Source organism: Strongylocentrotus purpuratus, unplaced genomic scaffold (assembly GCF_000002235.5).
Source record: "Strongylocentrotus purpuratus isolate Spur 01 unplaced genomic scaffold, Spur_5.0 spur5_contig_838, whole genome shotgun sequence".
NCBI lineage: Eukaryota > Metazoa > Echinodermata > Echinoidea > Camarodonta > Strongylocentrotidae > Strongylocentrotus > Strongylocentrotus purpuratus.
Window position 1 is genome coordinate 1,415,718 of NW_022145544.1, and position 18,012 is coordinate 1,433,729.

At 37.1% G+C, this 18,012-nt stretch overlaps 2 protein-coding genes across 3 annotated transcripts in view; one reads left to right on the forward strand and one right to left on the reverse strand.

The window, feature by feature from the left end:
• On the reverse strand, positions 1-9,057 carry LOC575884 (translin). Of its 2 annotated transcripts, none has more exons than XM_011663567.2 (6): positions 8,985-9,057; positions 7,664-7,757; positions 6,933-7,029; positions 6,034-6,149; positions 3,006-3,085; positions 1-2,093 (listed from the first exon to the last, which is right to left on the reverse strand). In XM_011663567.2, exons 2-6 carry the CDS (start codon positions 7,707-7,709, stop codon positions 1,827-1,829), a joined length of 606 nt encoding a protein of 201 aa, XP_011661869.1. In that variant the 5' UTR covers positions 7,710-7,757; positions 8,985-9,057; the 3' UTR covers positions 1-1,826. The 2 variants fall into 2 exon arrangements, with proteins under 2 accessions (XP_011661869.1, XP_781342.2); XM_776249.5 differs by lacking the exon at positions 8,985-9,057 and adding an exon at positions 8,531-8,732.
• The window catches only part of LOC586053 (serine/threonine-protein kinase ULK4), a 24,537-nt gene continuing 15,393 nt past the window's right edge, over positions 8,869-18,012 (forward strand). The window contains exons 1-10 of the mRNA XM_785851.5: positions 8,869-8,964; positions 10,377-10,637; positions 11,121-11,260; positions 11,715-11,871; positions 13,172-13,273; positions 14,067-14,150; positions 14,680-14,758; positions 15,308-15,455; positions 15,924-16,081; positions 16,668-16,893. Coding sequence (XP_790944.3) covers positions 10,400-10,637; positions 11,121-11,260; positions 11,715-11,871; positions 13,172-13,273; positions 14,067-14,150; positions 14,680-14,758; positions 15,308-15,455; positions 15,924-16,081; positions 16,668-16,893 — 1,332 coding nt within the window. The 5' untranslated portion in view covers positions 8,869-8,964; positions 10,377-10,399. The remainder of the gene's footprint in view (positions 8,965-10,376; positions 10,638-11,120; positions 11,261-11,714; positions 11,872-13,171; positions 13,274-14,066; positions 14,151-14,679; positions 14,759-15,307; positions 15,456-15,923; positions 16,082-16,667; positions 16,894-18,012) is intronic.

Below are 18,012 nucleotides of genomic sequence, written 5' to 3' on the forward strand. Positions count from 1 at the left end.
TAGTTTGATAAACCACTTTACATGCATTTTATTCAAGTTGTTCACTTTTGTCTTAAACAATAATTGCCCTCAGGCTTGGAATGGCTTCCTCTATCCACTCTCCCTTTCTCCTTCCATCCTTGCCCCCCCCCCCCAAAAAAAACCCACTCCCGGTACTTACGCCCCTTGTTTGGGAACAAACATATACGTCCATAAAGTAAGGCTCATCTCGAAGCGAAAGACAGCGGCATATGGCTACCACTGGATATAATGCAAGACCAATTGGGCAGGTTGGGCAAAGGTCTCTGTCCTTTCATATTCAATATGCCTGAAATCCATCTATCCCTTTAAGCTTTCATGTATGACTAAGTATGGGAAGAACCATTGCAGAACACTTCTGAGAACAAAAAGACCTATTCTACGGATGATAAGACTAGATAGTATCTTGGCTCTTTTTTAATATACCTTTCCTTTCTGTACTTACTGCCAATATTACACAGTGCATTGTTTCCAACAAAGTTAACATTCTCCTATACTGAATTAACACACTTTGTCAGGTTCCTCAACATTACTCAAATGTGCCTAATTAACCGTTACCATCGTTGAGATAGTTGCACTTGTATTTTCTTTTTCTGGTGTAAGGAATCGAGTAAGAAACATAATTCTTCGCACAATTGAAGGGAAATCCAACCTTGATAGCAAACTACTCAAGAAGAAGCTCAAAAATCAGAGAAGCATATTTGTAAAAGTTTGAATGAAATTAGACCAAAATTGAGAAAATCATTTTTGAAAGCTACAATCACTGTAGGTATGGCCTCTTCAAATTGGCTGAATCAGGAATGTCTCTGTGATGTAGTGGCGTACAACTTTCCCATTCCAACCCACAAAATGACTAAAGTTTAAAATTTACAAAAAATGACTTGGGGTGGTCTTTTCTTTTTAGATGACCTGTAATAATATACTCCCCATAATATATTATGAGTAGTGCCCCAAGGGTGAAGGCACTTGGGAGAAAAACAGAAGTTAGCGATATTTTGGTACAAAACAAATGGGAGACTTATCCATCACTGCATCACCATCACAATTTTTTCTCCCAATTTTCTTATCAGTGGTCCGATTTATTTTAAACTTTCACCATTCCGTTTCTCAGATTTTCTGCTCTCATTAAAATGACTTATTACAAGGGTTGGATTGCCCTTTAAATGTGTAGCTATGAGGACCTAGAAATATCCCAGGGTCACATGAAATATATATCTTTCTTTATGGACTGACAGATCCTGTAATGTTTCGAATGCCAATCCCACATCAGTATTTCTTTACAATAGCACACAATTATAAACACCTACAGGAACACTTTGTAAGAATTTGACATGTCTACCGGTAACTTTATTTTGGTTTCTGCCATGGTCCATGTAGCCATATTATTCTTTCCATAATCCCCCTCTCAATTTAAACCAAATATCACGATTGGAGCATTCATCAAAAGGGTCATAACGTCAAATTGCATGTTAGGTCTGGAATGTTGGACAAACTATGATAATACAATTAAACACCTTTCAAAATGGAAAACAAATTGATGAACAAACAAATTAAGGGGCAAGAATAGTTACTTTACTATTGAAAAGGGACAGGAAAGATGCCAAAAAATGTAGTTTACTTTCTACACTCAAATTAGTAACCATTTTCTCTTCTTTTGTTACAATGTATTTTTTCAGTCTCTACTTCATTTTTTAAAACCGATTTACTCTGTCAAACTTTGCATTGATGCACGCAATCCCTTCTCATTTTGCATCAGCCCATGCCATCAACACTTCTTCCTCTTTCCAACTCCAAAGTCACCCCCTCGCTCATTTTTCTCCTTGTGCCGCAGCTGTCTCTACGGATGGATCCGCCTTCGCATCTAGGGCCGCGGGTCTGAGACCGCGGATAGAGATGTCGTAGACCACCTCCTCTATCTTCTTGATGTCGTACTTGAGTCCGTCGAATCGCTTGCGGAGCGAGTCGTTCTTTAGATTCAGGAGCCTGAAACCAGAATTCAGCTCTCCCATGAAGGCCGAGATGCGAATGGGTCTACTATAATCGCCTGATGTAACACTATTGACTGCCAGTCTCGACTGCAACATGAATACAGTAAAAAAATATATATACTTGGTCAGATGATCGCTGAATGCAGATCCATACATATCAAGCAGGGGAATAGAACAAAATATCAAAGCATTTATATACATAACAATACATAACATTTTGGTATTTATAACTTCACACAAAAAAACAGTACATGTATATCACATATGAATAGTTGCACATAATGAAATAGCGGCAATTTTTATCTTCTTTTTTTTTTACATAACTTTAAAATCACTTTCAAAATGAGTATATCAGGTTAAGTTCATACATACAAGTTAAATGTCTTCACGCTTCTCTACCTTAAAGGTAATACAAAGTTTTGGGAAATTTTGAAAATTGGGTGGGTAGTGATTCTTTACAATTTTTATATATTTGGATGCCCCTGTGGATGTATTATAAGCACTAGAAAATTTAGCTCGTAAAACACTTCTGCTTTCGAGAAAAATTGAATATAAAAATTTACCGGTGCTCCCGGTAAATTTTGATGAATTTCAAATAGCGCCTACGGCCGTACACTGGTAGCTGCGACCATGACAATCTCAAAATATGTAGTTGAGATATATAATTTCCAAACGGGAATAGCGAATCGGTCGATTTTAGTCAAGAAGCATTACTTTTTAGCTTAATTAATATCTTGATGTTGAGAGGGAGCTATACAACAGAAAGAGATTATTATTTACAATTTCGTAACTTTAGACTCGATTTCAACAGCGACAACGATCACTGAATATTGTAGGATCGCATACGCTTCCAATATGTTCATTTGAACGAAATTCATTACCCTATACCAAAACTTTGTATTACCTTTAAGTTGGAAATGAGTAACGAACTAGTAACTACAAATACATGTACCATACATAACTAAAGTAATTGTGTGTTGTCTTTGCTTCATCACTTACCAATTCATTTCCTAATGATAACACGCCATGAAGGAAATCTTCTAAGTCAATGTGGAATCCATCAGATTTCTTCACAGTAACTGTGAAAGATGAGGATAATCAGAAATATTACATGAGTGAAGAACATAAAGATGTTTACTGGTAGCTTAACCCCTACTTTATCAAGGGAAAATATAAATCACTAAAATTCATCAAGGAGGTCTGCCTTCTAACTGTAGACATTTTCCTTATCCGAGAATTAACTTAACTTGGTCTCATAGCTAATACGTTTCATAGCTAATATCTCAATAACCGTAATCCATCTTTTGGAAATTTATAATTCACATTTACGATGCTACTGAAGCAAATGCATCTCACATTAGGCCTTAGATAAAAACTTGTTGTATTGCTCTTTAGGTGCCAATGCATGGGTCGGTCGGTCAGAATTTTTTTTTTTTAATAACTTTTTTTTGTCGCCCTCTTTGGGCCGATATTTGTCAGTTTTGAATGTTGTTTTTTTTCCCGCCCTATTTTTGCTGATATTTCTCAGTTTTTATACATGTGTTTCAGCGTCATCATTCCATTCATATCTTTTTTAGGATTTTGAAACTAGGGCAGAAGAAGAGTGAGAATTTGGGAATAATTTGATATTATGCATTTATATCCCATTTAAACAAACAACATACATATTTTTTAATCATAACAAAAAAATTTAAAAAATCATAATGCCGACCATAGATTTTCAGATTTTTGGGTTGGTCGCAAAGGGCAATACAATAATTTTTTATTTTAGGCCTTATCAACATCTAGGATCAGGAGAGAAATAAGCTGTATTTATCTAGATGGTCAAAGAACCAGGTCTAGGGTTAACTAGAAACAACATTATTTTTAAATATTTTTTACGATCATATAAATGCTCTTCACAAATAAAGAAGACTGAAAGCCTGTCTGGAAGAGGGATTAGACCTCCCTGCTTGGTCACTGACAGATCATTGAGGATCATGGGGGACCAACGGTCACCGCTTAGGCATCGTTTGCTATATAGAGGGCGCAAGTAGCTATAAGTAGTGCAGTGGAGCTTTAAGTTTAATATTAGGGTTAGGGTTAGGGTTAGATATAATATTTGCTCCGGGCTACAAGTTAGGAATTCATTTAGTGCAGGATATTGACCAAGGTAACGGTTTATGGAGGAGACTCAGGAGAGACTACTTTAACCCTAATAAGGCCGGGGGGGGGGGGGCCATTATGGCCCCCCCCCCTCCACGATTTTTCTGATTGTTCGAGAACGCATATGGATGGCGCCTCGCCGCTCGCTGACTTTTTTCTTAAGAGTCTTGCGCATCTTTAAAAAAAAATATTTAAAAAAATCGGACCTATAGTTACAAGGTCACGTGACCTTTTGTCTTTGCATGTCAGCCCGAAAATCGCTCATTTTTGTGATTTGTGTACAAAACATATGGGAATGTCATTTTTCCTAAAAATAGATCAAACATTGGTTATTGGGTCTTGTTTAAAGTTTAGGTGGTTGTTTTGGGAGTCAAAGTAGTTGAATTGTAGGAAGAAATAAAAAAATAAAAAAAACAATAACATAAATAAGTTAAAAAAACAATGAAATACATAAGAAATTATCAAAACAAGAGATAACATAAGGAATAAGCTGGCTCTTCCAAATTTTTTTGTCGTATTATTGTTCCAAGTGGTCTAATGAATATATGTAGTGAAAAAGAATGCTTAAATATGAATAATATATGATTTATGGGTAAAAATGTGATTTTATGATGTTATTTGCATAAATTACCATAAATATGCAAATGAGTGATTTTTTTCAAAAAAATTGAAATTATCATATTGTTCTGTACACTTCACTTGACATGCGTGCAAATTTTCGCGGCCGAGATCTTAGGGGGGGGGGCCATAATGCCCCCCCCCCCCCCCGGCCGTAGTAAGACTTCAAATAGCCCGGCCTTATTAGGGTTAAGAAGCTGGAATTTGCAGAGATGTGATGTCTGAGAGGTACATGAGAGGTGTGAGAGGGGTAACAAGAAAAGAGAGGAGGCAAAATGATGAGGTACAAAAGGAAGTAAAAGTAACAGGGATCGGGGAAGAGATTAGAGAGAGATCAGACTGAGATGGTATAGACAAGTGAAGAGGAAAGATGAAGATGAACTGACTAGATGAGAAAGGAAGTAAAAAGGAAGAAAGACCCAGGAAGAGGTGAATAAAAAGGAAGACAGAAGAGAAATTGACTTTGAAATGGCTACATACAAGACGAGATGAAAAGCAGTAACAATTAGGAAACCCGATCCCACATAGGGGGACCCACAGGATGATGATGATGATGCCAGAGATGCCAACTTTTGGAAAACAGAAATAGGGAGGATTTGTAACCGACACCAAATAATGTACGTGTAGCGCACATCTCGAGCGCGTAGCGCCCGACCCATGCGGCCGGGGTCCTGGGCCCGCCTTAGGGCCCTGGAAGCTCTGGGGTTCTAGATGCTCTCTGGTGCAATCTGAGCCTTATTTTGCAGCATTTTACATGTGTATTTAGGTTAAATATTTCCCACTTTTTTTTTAAATAACATACAAATTGTACAAAATGCATGACAAATTCCTTTCAGACTTCTGAATACACGGGTACTTGATACTGTATCCGGACTTATACTTCTGAGACCATTTCTTGGTCTTCTTTTGATGATTTTCCGCCATTTGGATTCTGTGTCAATATCCATGCATTGGTTACGGCGATCCATATGCTGAAACAATCTTTCGCTACTCTTAATTGGTCTTTTAACATAGTGGAATTACTACATGCTAAAGTTAACAGATGATATTTCTCATTCAATTCACAGATATATATATATACCCTGGTACTGATAATTTTTTTTTTTTTTTTTTTTTTAAATTGAGAGGATAAAGATGGTGATTGTAAGGTCAGGAGTTGGGATGAATTATCGGGAGGGTTGGCATCTCTGTGATGCTGATGATTGACCGATGAGCAATTATCATTGCCACTTTTGCCAGAACATGTGCCTGAAAACCTACTTACCTCCCAACAATTCTGCTACCTCCTCTCTCGTTGCTAATCTTTCATGTTCAAGAAAGATTATAAGGGATGCTGAGAAGGCAAGTCTTTGAATACCATATTTCCAGTGATCATGGAACCTATACAACATAATGATGAGAAAGAAATTAGATTAAAGCCAATCTTGAGCTCTGGTATGGGTATCGTATTTTGAGAGAACATGCCTATAATTCATTCTGGATTGTTTGTCCTGCAGTAGATTAGTTTTTTTGAGCCAGTAAAATAAACACAAACTCACAAAAACTTGCTGGAAATCATCTTCAATAAAAACCACAACTCTTATTTGCACATACCATACGTAGTTACCTGTGTTAAGCACATGGCGTCGGGCCTCGATCCTTACCTGGACTTACTTATCTTTCTATGCTCATTACTCAGCCCCTACACATTTTCTACCAAAATCGTTGGGCATACGGTGCGTCATTTATTTGTAATCTTGAACATTCAGCCATAAGTTCTTCTTCTTTTTCTTCTGATTAAGTCTGCCTCCTTCAATTGACTGAAGATTCTTGCAAACTACGGTATGTGCGAGTGTGTATTAACCGCAATTTACATGTACGTCCATTCGAGTGCTATTTACAATATAATACAGTTTATTTACAAATATTTACGAGCACATGTATAGGATGGAGGAAGACTAGCCACTGTCATCAGTGAGAATTTGTTTTTGTATCACTACCAGAAATCAAGCTTATCTTTTACATCAATTCCAAAAAGTTTAAAATGCAAACCTCATGCTGTGGTAGTGTTTGATCATCAGTTTTTTTTCCCTTTTACAATACACAACATACTTACAGCTCATATCAATAATATCATATTATACATTTTCTGGATGGAAATCACATGTATAAATAAATGCATACCTGTAATATTCATCTACAGGAAAGGCAGCAGCTAGGAGAGCTATTTTTGATCTGACTGTCTGAAACAACTCTCTACTTCTCTTGCAAATCTGAGGAACTAAAATTTAAAAAGATTATTAAAAAAAAAGGAAATAAGTCAATTTACTGTTGAGTCTTCATATAAGGGCATCCCTCCATGAATCCATACCAGTAATTTGAATGCAAAGTTTGGTCACAAGTTCTGCCTGTTTAAATAATTAAATACCAAGCCCAGGAAAACTTTGACAAAAATGTGTGTTAATTTGCTAAGATAAAATTGTATAAAGTGAGTTAATGATTGTGTTGTTGTTGTTGTTGGTAGAGGGTGGTCTGGCACACATCCCAAAATCCATTTTATGGCAACTTTCTTTCTGTAAATGCACAGATTAGTAAATCTTAACTTTATCAAAAAAATCTCCATCTTTTGACCGTTACGGTCTGGACTCTCCCTTTAAAAAAACAAAGAAACTGATGTGATTTCCATGACTGCATATAATAGTTACTGGTATACTTTTCAAACAAGAAAACAAACTACTTGATCATAAATTAGATCTGAAATATATCTGCAACAATTTGATTTCAACTAAAAAAATTAATTATATATTAAAATAGTTTAATACGCAAAAAGTAACGAAGAGCATTCAAATTAGAAACAAGGGTCTATGTTATCATCTCATCTCCTTCAATAAAAAGACCATACAGTTCGAACAAACCTTCTTTAATTCCACTGCCCTGATGTATGGCATTCAGTACAGTCATAATCTCTCTTCCGGTTTGCTCCAATTCACGAACAATGGTACGAATCTCCTGCAATGCAAAATTTAAGGGAAAAGAGGCATTAAACTATGGAAAGTGAAAGCCATGGTATAAAAATTAAAATGAACTACCGGTACATGTCTGAAACTAGAAGTACAACTTATACAAGGCACACAACATGGTCTTCTTTCTTTCTTCTGCTTCCCTTCCTTATTTCTTCTTCTCAGTTCTGAGCTCTTCTTTATCATGAGGATCGTCCACATAAACGAGGATTTCCTTGTATACATGGACAAAGTGCATCCTAAAAAATGAGATCGTTCTCATTTTTGATGTTTTTTCTTTGGTGCTCTGCGTGTTTCGAGGCCCGATCCGCGATGGGAAAAACAGATCCTGCATAATCATCAAGAAGATCATAGCGGAATATTAACCCGTTTTTCTCATCGCCAACACGCGGATCAGAAATCAGAACCGTCAGCGAAAATGAGGTCGATCCTCGTTTGTGCGGACGATCCGTATTCTCGGACCAGCACCCCTACTGTTTATTCATCCTATTCTTGTATTTGTAAGTTCTCCTCCTCCTCCTCCTCCTCCTCCTCCTCCTCCTCCTCCCTCCTCCCTCCTCCCTCCTCCCTCCTCCTCCTCCTCCCCCTCCTCCTCCTCCTCCTCCTTCCTCCTCCCTCCTCCTCCTCCCCCTCCTTCTTTTTCACATCAACACATTATGCAATTTGCCAATTAGTGGTTGTATAATTATAAATAGGTCTAGACCCCTAGACCCAAGTTGAATTTGGAATATTGTAATTCAAAATAGGCTCGGCGGTTTTTACCTCTCTTTTATCTTGCTCCTTTGACAAATGTTCATTGAATGCTTCGAAGTTGGTGCTGATTTCCTCAGCCATGATTGCCTATTCTATAGGCTCGGTAAGAGATTTTAAGAAGAGTAAGAAAATACTAGCCAAATCAGCTCACAACAACTGCAGATAAGTTTGACGCTTGCTTTCGCTACGCACTAATCTGCTAATACTAAATGGACACTGAGCAACGGGCCGGGGAAATCCCTATGCACGTTGCACGTGCTTGCTCGCTTGCGCTCAAACTATAAACAAGCAGAAAAGTAAATACCATTTTCCTTTTGCTTTTCAAAGATACATTACCTTTAGAAAATTAGAAAATATTTTGGAGCGTCGCTGTACCAGGGCAACTGCTCTGCTTCTTGAAAGTTGGACATTTTGTTGTATTACGCTTGCTTTGGGAATGAATTGTAAGCAATGAATAGATTACCTTTATATTGATATTTGATGATTCGTCTTAGCTGTTTGTTCGGGTGTTATGTAAGAGAACTATTATCGTGTGTAAGAGTGTTGAGAGTCTGCCGTTGATAAGAATAGATGCCTGACTGTGCTGTGCAAGTGTGATCTCTGAGCTGTGATGCTGTGCCTGTGGCCTGTGAGCAGGTGAGCTGTGCAGCTAGCTTTTCTCAATGTTTCCTTTTATTCGTTAACTGATCTGATTCCTTTGATCCTTCTTTAAGAATCTCGGGTAAAGGGTAGTAACATGTCAGTAGATAGATCAAAGGAATCAGATCAGTTAACCGGAAACATTGTGAAAAGCCTCCAGTTCAATTTTGTGTTTCTTCCCTCGATCATCTCGTACTTTTTAGTTTTTAAATCTAACTAGACCTAGGCCTAGGGGGCCTAGATAAGTAGATTCTACTTCTAGACCTTCTACTTCTAGACCTAGATCTAGGTCTAGTCTACTGTCTAGGTCTAAGTTAGACTCTAACTGCCCATGATTATTTCTTCAGGATCGCGAAGCGAAAGCAAAGCCAAAAGAGTTTTTTAATTTTCGTTCATGAGTCCTGTTTATGTTTTGATGAATTGCATGATAAACATGATGAAGAAATCTCCACTCGATCGAGCCTCATCTCATAAGGCTTATTTCGTCAAAATTTGAGCAAGTAAAATGTTATTTTCACAAGAAAATGCAGCGACGTTTCCCTGACATGGCAAAAACTAAGGCTCCCGTGTCTGTGTGATTATTCGCACTCAACTTTAGTCTTTACATGCAGTTTTGGACTCTTGATGTGAGTGATCAGCATTTCAACTACGGTAGGCTTGTGAATAAAAAGTAAAAGAGTTGGACATTTCTCAATATTTTTACTTTTCGGAAGGAATAAGGATCGCTATAATGAAGACGGATATTGACTCCGAAGGAGATAAATCTTTGACACCGAAGGAGAGAAATTTTCAAATTGAGAACTGATTCTGCTCCATGCACTCCATCACTATCCAGTTTAAACATACATGTATGTATGAAAGATAGATGCTCACTTGATAAGACTTACGCCCGAAGAGAGATGGAAATGGTTAACCAATGATCGATGAACAGGCATTGCTCTACAAGCATCAATGGACTAAACAAACAAACAACAACAAACATTTAGTGTTGGTTGCATGCTTTTGTTTTATCAGAATGAAACATTTACACATACATGTACATGTATGAGCAGACAAGGGCAGTACTGCACAGAGATGGGCACTCGATCCATACCCAAACTTCTTAAAAGTCGCTTAATTTTCTTGGCATTTTTATAAACTTGATCTAGAAAATCTAGGCTATTTTACTTGTAATATAAAACTAATATCTGAACCTCATTTTCTGTTTTTTTTTAAGAAAACAGATCAACAGCCAGTGAGATGGAGAATTTTGTCCTTTACGATGAGATCAGACAGACTGAAACCTCAACGATGTACAAGGGGAGGAGGAAAGGTTCAGTGAACTTTGTGGCAATCCACTGTGTTGATAAAGCAAGGAGGTCAGAGGTTACAAACCGGGTCAGGTTGACCCATGAATTGAGCCATTCCAACATAGTGGAGTTCTATGAATGGTATGAAACGACCAACCACCTGTGGCTTATAGTGGAGCTCTGTACAGGTAATGTTTTGCTTGTGTTTTTGCTTGTGTTGTTTTGATATTTTTAAAATTATTATTATTTTAAGTCAAATTGTAGCAACGTTAAACATATGATAACCAATGTCACAACATCCACTTTTTTAAATGATAACATTTTTTTGTGACTGGGAATCTGGGATGGTAATCTGTTCCTCATCAACCCCCTTTCACCAACCTTTTGTTTTTCTATGCTGCTGCTGATAACCAAAATGGCATATTTGCTGAGAACTTAACTTAATGTCGATCAATTCGCAGAAGATTGATTATCTTAACTATCTCTGACTTAATATATCAAGATAAAGAGTTAAAGACGTACATATATAGTTAGCTCCTGCAAAGTTCAATCTGCATGATTAAAATTTCTCTCTCTCTCTCTCTCTCTCTCTCTCTCTTCACTTGAATATCCTTCATGTATTAGTTCTTATACCTGGCATATAACTCTTTAGCTTTGCTTCTTTTCCACAGGTGGCAGCCTTGAACTTATTTTATCACAAGATGGCCACTTTCCAGAAACAGCAGTTCGTGGGTTCGGACTGGACTTGGTAAGAGGGCTGCATCACATACATTCTGTTGGAATGCTCTTCTCAGATTTCAAACCAAGCAAGGTAATGAACAAAATTCTTCCACAGTTTATTGAACCTTCATTACAAATATCTTTCATTACGAAACAAACCGATTGCTTTGTTTTTGTTTCTGTAAGGGGAATACTATCAAAGTAATCAAACCTTGGTGGAAGTCTCTCTATAAAGGCCACCCGTGTATAGTGGCCATGTCTTTTGTCTCCATCAAGAAGGAAATATGTGTTGTAGAACCTGTCTAGAAAGGCCACTTACCCATAGTGACCACTTGTTTGCCTTGGGACACCTTAAAAGACAGGTTTTACTGTATTTTAAATGATTTTAGATTTGAGCTTTAATATGCAACAGGAATAATTTTTGTTTGTTGCCTGTTTTCCTGTCACAATTCACCTAAAAAGTTGTGATTTGTCAATTTCAGTTATATTTTCACGAGCCAGAAAAGTCCTATGAATTTAAATTTTGTTTACTTTGTGACCGTCAGATATTAGTGGATAGTTCTGGATCATTGAAGTATGATGACTTCAGCCTAGCTCGTCTGGAAGAGGAGAACCTGGATGACATATTTGATATGACATCAGCAGAGGGCACCTCTGATCAAACTAAGCAGGGTGGTGAAGGAACAGCTACAAGTACTTTAGGTAAGATGTCCATTACTCCAATTTCAAATAGTGTTGGATGATTTGTCATAAATTTGCTTCTTATTCAATTAAATTGATTTTTTCCCCTGAATTGTTAACGTAGTCACCTGAAGAAAATTCATGACAACTGATAATTATGGACAAATTATATACGGTTGGAAAGATTTTCTCTTGAAAAACATGAATAATTTGCTGAAAAATTATATAGATATCTTAGGTGTCAAATGCAATTTTGTGGCTAGCTCTGTCTCGCATGTGACGTTACAAATCTTGACGCTCTATGGAGGACTGCTGAAGGCAGAAAATCTGGATCTCAAAATTAACACTTTTGAGAGATGCTTACTGCTGGCCCCAAACATATTTTGAAGAGGGAAGTTGTTATATTTGATCACTTAGGGTTCCCCTTCGCAATGATAAGAATTTTGCATAAATTCAAAACACTTTTTAATCTTTGGGTGACTATACTTTAAAGATGTATTTAAATTCATGCATACTACCTCCTAGATCTATTTGATCTATAAAGTGATAATAGATTCTTATGAATTGTTGCTATGTCAGTCATGAATAGAGCAAGCTTTTTGTTCATTAATAGCGACTTGTTTGAACAGTATACAATAGTTGTGCAATATCATGTAGTGCACAGGTCTAATTATGACTGAATCATTGTCAAAAATAAAACAAGCTGTCAAAATCCAAGACAATATTTTAGTTTAAAATTGCTAATATTCTATGTCTATGAAGTGAAGATTAGTTTATTCAATGGCGAACTTTGTGTATTTTAGTGATTTCTTTTTGGCGACATAGTTCTCTAAGAAGTTTTGTAGCAGTTGTAGTTCTAAACTATTTTCATATTGAAACTTAAAATTGATGAGTTTGTGTTTTTATTATGTTCACTCATATACCAATATAATTGCTTATTTTTATCTTAAGTGTTTGGAGCCCCAAATTTGTCAAAAATTTGATGGCCAGATTTCACTTAAATTGTATCAAAGATTTCCCTCACAAAATGTGTTTGAATACAAATATTGATGAAAGTATACATAATTTGGGTTTTCTGTTGTACGCAAAAAAACAATTTTTGCATTCTGTCATCAATCTTTGACCTCAGATTTGTTTTGAGAATCCTTGCAGAAATGTGTCTCTAATGACACCCTCTTTCACATTATGATAAAATTTAAGTGACATTTTGCCATCACATTTTTGGGGCTCCCAACACTTTAGAGGGGCTTTAAGAATATGTCAATGATGCAGCCATTTTTAGAGGTATTACAAGTGATAATACTATATCTTCTCATTGTAGGTTGCCCAAATTATCTTGCCCCTGAGGTTTTACAAGGACAGCCTCATAGCATTGCAACCGATCTGTGGTCATTAGGCTGTCTCCTATATGAGATGTACACAGGTTAGTATTATTTTTTTTATATTCTGTTCATAAACCTGTATACAACTGTTACATGCATAATATACTTTTCACATTGCAAGGTGAATGTTTAAAAATGCAAGCTGTTAAAGGGATTGGTAAATTTGTCTCAGATTCTCAAACAAAATCCTGGATTTAGCTCATGCTGCAATGATAATTATAAACCTTGAGGTCAATCATGAACCCAATGGCCCGAATTCACAAAGCAAGGTTTGAGCTCAAACCTCCTTTTGTTTCGCCAAACCTCCTTTTGTTCTTTACAAACCAGGTTTGTAAAAAAACGCTTAAAACGCGTCGTATGACGTACGAAAACCAAGGTTTGTCGACAAACCTCCTTTGTGAATTCGGGCCATTGACTTTGAGAAGCCGATCGTCTGTCTTATTTTCAAGATATAATTATGATTGGAAATCAAAATTTGAAAATCTGTTTTTCTAACAGTTTTCATAACACTACAGTCTATTGGGGGAAATGAGTATGGTAAAACGGGTCACTCAAAGATTTTAACTCTTTTGAGGCACTTCGTGATCATTTTTAAGCGAAATGTTTTAGGGCTTCAACATTATACCATATCACAGACACTGATAACACGTAGGGCCATAAAACTCAAATTTAACATTTAACATGATGCCTTTACGAGTAATGAATATAATTCATTGAACGTGTGGTTTTCTAGAAAGAAAGTTGGATATTGTGTGATTTAGATGGAGCAAGAGTATCCCCGACCTTGTAGGCAGTGTTATTCACTTTCTTATTCATTATGTTTATCTTCTCCAGGCAACCCTCCTTTCCAGGCAGATGAGTTTCCCAAACTAGTGGAACAGATTCTCACCAAAGATTATCCTACACCCAAAGTTAAAGGTAAGTTTCCTACTGCTTCATAAACAATACACAACTAACAACAATAATAAACTATAATATAAACTCAGGTATGGCATGGTAACAGGAGCTTACACAAATTCTGTGCTTTTTAGAGCAGTCGTATTAACATATATTTCATATATATAATAGAGACAAAAATTTCCCTATTGTCATAAATAGTAGCTTTTAATACAGCACAACTTGACTTTATATATGTACTCCTCCCAATAATATCATGGACGTAATTTTCTCTCCCTCTCCGTTCCTCTCTGTCCCTGCTTCTCCTACCGGTATGCCCTTTTAAAAAAAATCTTTCTTCCTTCCTCTCCTAATATATTTGCATCCTTTTTATATTTTTATATTATATGTATTCTTATTTTCATTTTCTAGAGGTCATCACTTCAAGCTTATTTTTAAGACAACCCCTTTTCTGTAAATACCATATCATTAGCATACATCTTAAGTTATAAATAAATAAATGAATAAACATAAAATATATGCACTTTCCCCTCATTCATTTGTCGTTTAGGACCAAGACTGGCAACTAAACCAACTCCGGATTTCTGCAGTCTTATTAAGGTGCTGTTGACAAAAGACCCTGCCAGAAGGTGAGTTTATATTAGTCAAGAAATGAGAAAGATATAATGTCTTTCTTTTCCTTTTTTTTTTCTTCCCTTTGTTTCACTTGCCTATTTTATATCATATCAAGCAGTATTGATGATTAAAATTAATTGATGTTTGAAGATTAGTTCAAAGATACTGGATGTGGTTATGGCTGGGATAGCTAAAGAAGATTGTAGTACTTCAATTGAATAGGTTGTACAGAACAAATTCTTGTCACTTTTGAAAAACATAATGAAAAGAAAAGGAAATAGAATTTGATTTTGATTGAAGTTTACTTTATTGTTTTAAAGTCCTTAAGATGTATATAACTCCTAACGAGTAAGAATATAAACTTCTCTACTAAATGTGAATGCAACATTTATTTTTTCTCACCAAAGTGAAATTTTGATGAGTGTAAATCTGTTTGTATGAAAGTATTATTTTCAAAGCAGGTTTTTTTACATAGTGGGCAGGTCACTATTAATCTGATCCAGAAAAAGCATCATTATGCATGAAATTTTTGTGAGTTATATTTTGTTTGCAACTTTTTTCAGGGCAACATGGCATGAATTAGTCATCCATCCATTCTGGCAGGGTCAGCTACAAGTTGATGATGGCACCAAGAAATCTCTGGGGACTACAGCTGATGATATGGACAAGAGTCGTACTAGCTTCAATGCCCGTACCCCTCATGAAATGAAGGTAGGATTTTAAAATACCAGTTTTATCAATGTAACATTTGATTTTACAGAAAGTGTTTCACAGTTATGCAATCTAAAGCCCCACTGTACAACTTGTAGCTACTTGCTCCCTCTATATAGAAAACAATGCCTAATCGGTGACCATTGGTCTCCCATGATCCTATTTTCTTATGTTAATTGAGAGCTGAGTTGATGAGATAGCCACCTGTCAGTGACCACCCTGGGTGGTCCAATCCCTCCTAGCCTAACTAGTACAGACGGCCTTTAAAAGAAACTCTTTCCATATGTAATGTCTCGAAAAGATCATCTGTCATCCATATGATTGTTATTGTAAGATTTGATTTCATGCTTCGTAAGGAAGATATCTAGTGTGAAATAGATTCGATTAGGACTCGATCATCCATTTTCAATAGCTCCCATGATGTGAATATTTTCTTTATTATTCATGACTTCTTCTGACTGTTTACAGAATGTAACACTTGTGACACTATCGACAGAGGGCAGACCTGTTTCATCGTTGAAGATTCCAGACAACTTGATGAAAGCTTCACTCCATTCCAATAGACCAGAGTCTAGACCTCAGAGCTCCCCAGACACAGCCAAGAAGGACCCACACTTCCTACTAAGGTATGTGATGTTGTTTTGAGAAATCAATGGTATATTTATGAAATATACTTTGCACCCAGGGGCTTTGGTTGAAATTTTTTTTTTTTTTAAATCGCTACTATGCCAGTCACCAAAGATCCATAATTTTTATTGGTGCCTCAATAAGAGTGCATGGTATATTTGATTTTTATTCCTCATCAAAAAATAAAAAAATAAAATGTAAATTGTAAAGAAATGAATCTGAAAAGGAACTTCAACTTGAATCTTTGTCCAAAATACACACACACTATACTTGTGAAGACAGTGTGCTGCCCCTTTCACATCACAGTGGTTGTAATGGCGATATCATGATGGGCCTATCGATAGCTTCAAACTGTGATGACAATGGATATATAGGATTTGATGTTTGATGATGGTGAGGTAATATCCATTTCTTCTTTATGTTGGAATTATATCAAGACGCATGACCCATCTGTGGCCAATCCATGCACTGGAATATTTTGATGTGGGATATAACTTGGAATACCGGAATGTTATCTTGAAAATACAATCCATGTACTAGTCTGAACATTTGCTTAAGTGTGATACATGTTAATTTCATGATTAGCTCAAGACCAAGGACATCCCCAGCTGTACCTCCAGAAGAGCCTCCAGAGGAACCACCTCCTACCAAGAAGAAGACCGGCAAGAGGAGGAAGAGTGATGGTGCAATCAAGAGTAGGAGCCGGTATCAACAGGAGAGGAAGATCTCTCACGAGGACAGTCTTGATGTAGACGTCAACATCTTCACGCAGTGGGATCTCTCTGTCTCACCCATCATTGATAACCCCAAGGTAAGCACTTTAAGTGACAGAAGGGGATGGTGGTATAAGTTAATGGTGGCAGCAGTGGGATCAAGAGTATACGTTTCAGCAGGAGAGGAAGATCTCTCACGAGGACAGTCTTGATGTAGAAGTCAGCATCTTCATGCAGTGGGATCTCTCTGTCTCACCCATCATTGATAACCCCAAGGTAAGTACTTTCAATGACAGAAGGGGATGGTGGTATAAGTTAATGGTGGCAGCAGTGGGATCAAGAGTATACGTTTCAGCAGGAGAGAAAGATCTCTCACGAGGACAGTCTTGATGTAGAAGTCAGCATCTTCATGCAGTGGGATCTCTCTGTCTCACCCATCATTGATAACCCCAAGGTAAGTACTTTCAATGACAGAAGGGGATGGTGGTATAAGTTAATGGTGGCAGCAGTGGGATCAAGAGTATACGTTTCAGCAGGAGAGGAAGATCTCTCACAAGGACAGTCTTGATGTAGAAGTCAGCATCTTCATGCAGTGGGATCTTTCTGTCTCACCCATCATTGACAACCCCAAGGTAAGTACTTTCAATGACAGAAGGGGATGGTGGTATAAGTAATGGTGTCAGCAGTGGAATTAAGAGTAGGAGTAGGTATCAGCAGGAGAGAAAGATCTCTCGGGAGGACAGTCTTGATGTAGAAGTCAACATCTTCACGCAGTTGGGTCTCTCTGTCTCACCCATCATTGATAACGCCAAGTTAAGCACTTTAAGTGACAGAAGGGAAGGGTGGTATAAGTTAATGGTGGCAGCAGTGGGATTAAGATTGGGAGTACGTATCAGCAGGAGAGAAAGATCTCTCACGAGGACAGTCTTGATGTAGAAGTCAACATCTTTACGCAGTGGGATCTCTTCGTCTCACCAATCATTAATAGCCCCAGGTAAGCACTCAAATTATGGGAATGATAATAAAACTTATTGGAGGCAGTGGTAGGACCATGGGGACAGGGGATAAAAGTTAACAGCGTCAGCGATGTGATCAAGAGTGGGAGCAGATATAAGCAGGATAGGAAGATCTCTCATTTGTACAGTTTTTATGTAGAGGTCAACACTTTCACACAATGTGATCTCTCTGTCTTACCCATCATTTATAACCTTTCATGT

Coding starts and splice junctions, on each gene's coding strand:
- LOC575884 (XM_776249.5), bottom strand. CDS start 8,602: ATGGCTGAGGAAATCAGCACCAACTTCGAAGCATTCAATGAACATTTG. Junction 7,030..7,663: donor GGGCAGTGGAATTAAAGAAG/GTTTGTTCGAAC, acceptor TTTAAATTTTAG/TTCCTCAGATTTGCAAGAGA. Junction 6,150..6,932: donor CCTGTAGATGAATATTACAG/GTATGCATTTAT, acceptor TATGTTGTATAG/GTTCCATGATCACTGGAAAT.